The sequence below is a fragment of the Sceloporus occidentalis genome, unplaced genomic scaffold, assembly GCF_023333645.1.
Source record: "Sceloporus occidentalis isolate IW3139 unplaced genomic scaffold, rSceOcc1.0.p SCAF_17, whole genome shotgun sequence".
Taxonomy (NCBI): domain Eukaryota; kingdom Metazoa; phylum Chordata; class Lepidosauria; order Squamata; family Phrynosomatidae; genus Sceloporus; species Sceloporus occidentalis.
Window position 1 is genome coordinate 9,650,388 of NW_028316997.1, and position 6,610 is coordinate 9,656,997.

Sequence of the window (6,610 nt, forward strand, 5' to 3'; positions counted from 1 at the left end):
AAATACTTGCCAGGTTCCTTTAAAACCATAGATTGACAAGTGTATTTTTTTGTTTTTTTGCAATTAAATAAACCTTAATTTTAAATTGTATATTATTAATGTTATTTGTTTTTACTAGTGAGAGGTACATAAAAGTTATAAGACAAGGAAGAAGAATGAACAGTTCTACATTCAGATCATACGATATAGAACACACAGCTCAACTCAAATGCATATAGAGAGAACGTGACAATGTATGCAATAAGACATACAATATGTATATAAATACACACACACATATATATCTACATATATATACTGTACAAAACACATTCTGTGAAATGTCCACTGTTGCAGGCATTTAGATAAAATATAACAGTCTGATAGCCCAAGTATTTTTGTCATGTATGTTCCTTATGGATGTCGTTAAAAAGCCATTTACCACAAAGTCCAGAGAGATTTGTTAATTTTTATTATCCATGAAAAGTATTTGTAGTGGTCATGTAATATCCTAGAGCCCAAAACATTCTCATGCTTCGTGTACAGTTTAGAAAACACATTCTGTTAAAATTATAATACCAACTATTACAAATTCCTACTGATTCTAGTGTTACCACTTTGCAATAGAATATTGTGTTTTGTTTGTTTGTTGTTTTGATCCTGACACATATGACATCAACCTAAACACTGCTTTAAACTAATGCCTGCAAACATATAGCTACGAATCCTTCATTAAGCAATGCTACATGGAGACACCAGTGGTTCTGATCATTATTGGGTTAACTAGTCCATGTTAAGAATTTTTCAGTGCTACATTAGCAAAAATATTTGACTATCACTAGGACAATAATAAAAGTATTATCAACTAATTTCAATAATTTACAATATCACGAACAAGGACCATAACATTTGTTTTGTAATGTGCACACATAAATAGTATAACTATTGTGCTTATAGGTCAATAACACAACTGTGGTTAGTCATTATATACAAACTTGCCTTTTACATGCAACGATATATCAGCATTAAAATATGTTGTTGTTTAGGTTGAAATTAAGAATTCACCTGGAATCTGATGTTCTTACATTTAATTGCAGTGTGTTACACTTAATTAAAATGGCATTTGAATACAGATCAAGATCAAACAATACTGCACACATTTTATTTTCAAAGGAAAAAAAGAAAAACTGCAAATGTTCAAGCAATATTTCTTTATTAGCTTTTGTTAATTCATGTAAGTTATTTCTTGTTCACACTCAACTTTATATGGTAACGTCCATATGTCAATAATCCCTCAGTCTGAGAGTCTGGAATTTACTTGTGATGTCATATTGTCTATGTCCTTCTGCAGCTGACGTTTGAGGCTGAAATAGAGTATGCATTCATCGCTTTTTGTACTGAGGGAACACCCATTGAGCCTTTTTTTAAAAGGCTGCCTCCTGCCTGTTAAGTGGCCAGTGGCTGCTTGCACAAGGCACAGCACACAGCTTTCATATTGTTCTGTCTTTTTGCATTGGCTAATTACCTCCTGGTAATTCTGGTCCAAAGTTTTAAACTACCTCAGGGGGACCATGTCTACCTTTGGATATAGGCGAGAAATTAGTAAATATGAAGATATTGATGAAGATGAATTATTGGCATCTCTGTCCCCAGAAGAGCTCCAAGAGTTGGAAAGAGAATTGGAGGATATTGAACCTGACCGTAATCTTCCAGTTGGGATGAGGCAAAAAAGCTTAACAGAGAAATCCCCAACAGCAAACTTTAGCAGAGAAGCCCTAATGGCCTACTGGGAAAAGGAGACCAAAAAGTTACTGGAGAAGGAACAGAGTGGGGCATGTGAGAAGGTAGGCTTGTAATACATTTCAAATTATTTTACTGTGCAATATCATTTTAGACCCCTATTTAATTTTTATCCTGCAATATTATATATGGAAATACAGTAGTTACTAGTACTAGTTACCGTAGCACATCATATTGAAAATTAATGGTTCTGTTATTACCAGTTTAAATTATAAACATGGTAATATTTTCAGATTATTAATACTGTCCTTGCCTCAACGTGATATTTAAAATTTGATGACCATAATATCAACGTGTGGTTTAAACTTGATAAGATAGATTGGCAGTGTAAAGGGGTGCTGGCTAGTTAATATTAAGCCACCAGTTGTTTCCTGCTGTGTTAGTAGTGAAAACAATGAAGACTATTAGGCTTGATAATCATACTTGTTAAACTATTCTTGAGTTGATACTAAGCTGGTAAACCCACTGTCTACATGCAGCTAGATCTGTTTGATTGTTTGCTCAGCCTGCACTGCACTTTGGTATTTAATTGTTCCAGACATGGTAGTTATCAGTATGGATTATGTTGCTTCTATATTTAACTATTCAATAATTACACTGTGTCTGGTTGAAGCAGGAAAAGATAATGTGCTGGATAAGCATCGCATGGGACAAAAGACTCCGTATTCCCTGAAAATCTACATGTTCCATGAAAATGAAAAAAAAATCTATATTAATTTTAGAATTTAAGTTAAAAAGAATTAAAACTTTACTAAACATTGGTGCAGTTGCAGAGTTAAAGAACATTTTAAGCAAAGCGATTTAAACTGGCAGGTAGAATTAAAGTAATCCATAGTACATAAGGAAAAAATGAATTTTTTGGTAATATAAGCAGAAAAATAAAACAGAATTCAGCCCTTTTTTTCCTTTTACTGTTTAGAATTTGGAAGATGAACAGGAAGAAGGAAGTGAAGAAGATGACTTCACAGGGAGTAACAGTGAGGTTTCTGAGGAGATATACACTGAAGAAGAGGAACAAGAGGAAGAAGAAGAAGAGGAAGATGAAGAAGATGAAGTAGTCAGTGAAGTTGAGGAAAATTGCAAGGAGGAAATGAAAGAAGATGAGAAATCCGAAGTCAGAAAAAGCCCTGATCAGATTCCTAATTCAAAATGCAAAGAAATGACTAACAATAACAATGCATGCAACGGCTATAGCAGAAATGCTGAAAAAAATTGCAGACAAACAGAAGAGACACCAAACCAGAAGACAATGAGTGGTTTTGCACTCTCCAATCCAACTGTCATTGATGATGTTCTTGAAAATATTAGAAGGAATGATCCTGACACATATGAAGTCAACCTAAACAACATAGAAAATATTACAACAGAGACACTTATATCATTTGCTCAAGCTTTGAAAGAGAATACTGTAGTAAAAATATTTAGTTTAGCAAACACCCATGCTGAAGACAATGCTGCCGTTGCTATTGCTAGCATGCTGAGAGTGAATAGAAGTATTACAAGCCTAAACATAGAATCAAACTTCATCACAGGAAAGGGAATTTTGGCCATTATGAGAGCTTTACAGTACAACAACAATGTGTTGACAGAATTGAGGTTTCACAATCAAAGACATATCATGGGAAGTCAGGTGGAGATGGAAATAGCAAAATTGCTGAGAGATAATACAAGTGTTGTCAAATTAGGATATCACTTTGAACTTCCAGGACCACGGATGTCTATGACAAGTATCCTTACCAGAAATATGGACAAACAGAGACAGAAAAGAATGCAGGAGCAAAAAGAGTCAGGTTATGAGCCCACGTCTAATTTGAGGACCAAGACCTTGCAAAGAGGAACTCCAGGGGCCTCACCTTATTCTTCTCCTAGAGGTTCACCTTGGTCATCTCCAAAGCCTTCTAGGAAATTTCCACCAGAAAATACATTGCCTCCCTCTCCTCCTTTACCACCTCCACCAGTGCCGCCACCTCCTCCTCCACCACCTCCAATGCTTCCATTGATTAAAGAAAAAAAGATCCCTTCCAGAAACATAGCAGAGGTTATTAAACAACATGAAAGATCTGCCAAGAAGCTACGAACTGGACATAAGTCAAAAGGCAAAAAGTGCAAAAAGGAACAGAACAATATCTTAAAAGATATAAAAAATTCTTTAAGATCAATATCAGAGAATAAAGCAGAAGATACGTCAAGACCCTCTACACCCCAGCGATCAGCACGTGATGATCTCATGGAAGCCATTAGGGGAAGCAGTGTTAAACAGCTAAGAAAGGTATCTTTCTAGACTGATTAAAGTTCTCTTTATTATAACGTATGAAGAAATATGGTGATACACGATTTTAATTCCTTTCAAGAGTAATGTTTTAATTAAAGTCCAGTTTATGTGAACAACACTATTTCAGATGTTTAGATACATATGAACTTACTATGGGACTTGGATTTTTTGACTTTTATTGTTCCATTATATTTTAGTAATAGGAACACATCTAGTTTATTTTCACCTCTTCATTTCCTAGTCATCGCTTATGATTTGAATTCCATCTTTTTGCTGATTGATGCTGGGAAACTTGAACTAAACATTTATCTTTCAAAACGAAGCATTTTAACCATTGTTCAGTATTTATATGCTGGTCTCATTACCTGGTCTTCCAAAAATGCTGAACATTTTAATAGTAAAGAGAAGAATTTTACATACTTTTTCAAATATATCTCTATGCCACATTTTATATAAATCAAATGTATATGCATTACAGATCCTTTTGGTTTAAGTTGCCCAAAATGGGTGGGTATTGTTAGAAGACTTTGCATCCTGTTGATTTTATGCAATCACCATGGACACAAATCAATAATACATTGTATTAATAAATTCCTAACAAAATGTATCACATGTAGATTTCTACTTTTTAGGTCTACCTTCTTTATTATGGCATCCTTTTTATGTAGAGTGCTATGTGGTTAAATTTTTAAGATAATAAACTATTTTCATGCCATATGGTCTGAGAGGAAAAGAATGGAAGGACATGTTGAAACCCAATCAGAATAAAATGTGAAATCACATTATGTGACTATAGAACACTAGAAAAACTATTACCTCAATATTTTAAAGCCTATGTCATACAGCTTTGGTTGCCTCACTCTTTGGGTGACATCTGTTCATAGCTTGGAGTACTTTGGGCTGAGGGTAGCATTCTGAGCATGACATAGTTCCGTGATCATAGCTGGCTGATATTACCAAGTGATATTGTGGCTACTATAAAAAAAGTTTTGGAAGGTCTATTTTATTATTACACAGCTGAGAATGCTGGAACTAGAATATTATTTCTAATATGACTCAGAACTAAGCTTTGTGTTTGACCACCACAAGAGAACACATTTATCCAAAACGTTTCAGTTATGTTGTTGTAAGAGTCGGCAGTCTGCAAACATTGCTCTACAATCAAATTAATTGATAGTCAGACCTGGCCATTGAGTAAGTTACATTACATAAGTTTGGTTAGAGGTTATATGTTTTATGGGTCGATACAAAATTTCCCTTTGACTTTGTGTTTGCCCCCGCCAAACCCGCTTTCATGATAAAGGATACATAATCAAAAATCTAGTTTTGTTTGAGATATAAAAATAACTTAAATGTATTATAATCACTGATATTATATCAATGATAGTATTCAATAACATTATTTTTTTTTAATGCCTTTCCATCTGGTATATATTTACCATAAGACTTTCGGAGGATTCAATACAAACCAGGGACTGCTGATTTAAGATACATTCAGCTTTCCCACAGCAGAAATGTACAATGTATAAATTGGATTTTGTAGAACACAAGAAAATCTAACCTGTAAATATAGGGCTGAAAATGTTTTTAAAACCTTGTGTCCGTGGTGTGATTTATTCAAGTAAGCAAATATATTTATAATGCTTGGAATACTAGTTTTTAAATATTTTTTTCTATTTGTTAGAGCAATGAATGTATAATCTGCTTGCTCTGCTTTCCATTGGGTAACATTGTAATTGTAAAAAGTAAACTTACACGTTTCTGAGAAGAAATATAGTTTGCCTAAACACAATTTTAGCATCAAGGTTCAGCCATCAAGGGTTTTTGTAAAATATATAATGTGCCTGTTCTCCAATCAGCCATGCAGTTGAACTGCAGCAAATAAATATAAGTCAAATCACGTTGTATCTTGTTTCAGCCGAATTCTTATATATACATTTGGACATGTTAGAGCAAATGAAAAAAACAATGCTTGTAATTTAACAGTGCTTAAGTAAATATTAAATATTACTTTCTATTTTTTGTATAGGTTGACGTACCAGAATATCTTCGATAAATTTATGGACTGAACGACAGACGACTCTTATGAAAAAAAAATAAAAGAGCTTTGCTAAAGTAAATGCAGTAAACTAAACTACCAATGTGCACACAAGTTTAAAGTAGACATTTTTCATGAGTTTATAAGTAGACTTGATGCATCAAGGTATGATAAAAGGTAGTAGTTATATGTAAATATTGAGTAAATTAATTTTTGTTTTGTTTATTACAAAATATACTTATCTGTAATGGATAATTGTCACAAACCTTGCTTTTTGCACTAAAATGTTTTGATTTGTGGCTTGTATTTTTCTATGTACATGCAATAAATAAGGTTGTATCATTAGGCATCATTGTCTTTTACGTACATAAATGGTCATTTGCATACAGTCACAAACAGTGGATATTGCTTATTATTGTTTGGTTTTATATAAAACAGGAATGGTGAACTATTAGTGAATACCCTGTAGAGTGACAAGCTGAATAGGCAAGACAAGGATAATATGATTATTTTTATGCTGG

At 33.5% G+C, this 6,610-nt stretch overlaps 1 protein-coding gene across 1 annotated transcript; it reads left to right on the forward strand.

Annotated features, from left to right (window-relative positions):
* The first annotated feature begins 1,550 nt into the window (after window positions 1-1,550).
* On the forward strand, window positions 1,551-6,107 carry LOC149302824 (leiomodin-2-like). The gene is made up of 3 exons (XM_089482122.1): window positions 1,551-1,823; window positions 2,699-4,048; window positions 6,081-6,107. The coding sequence occupies exons 1-3, from the start codon at window positions 1,551-1,553 to the stop codon at window positions 6,105-6,107; spliced, it is 1,650 nt and encodes a 549-aa protein (XP_089338248.1).
* The last annotated feature ends 503 nt before the right edge of the window (window positions 6,108-6,610 follow it).

Coding starts and splice junctions, on each gene's coding strand:
- LOC149302824 (XM_089482122.1), top strand. CDS start 1,551: ATGTCTACCTTTGGATATAGGCGAGAAATTAGTAAATATGAAGATATT. Junction 1,824..2,698: donor AGAGTGGGGCATGTGAGAAG/GTAGGCTTGTAA, acceptor TTTACTGTTTAG/AATTTGGAAGATGAACAGGA. Junction 4,049..6,080: donor GTGTTAAACAGCTAAGAAAG/GTATCTTTCTAG, acceptor TTTTTTGTATAG/GTTGACGTACCAGAATATCT.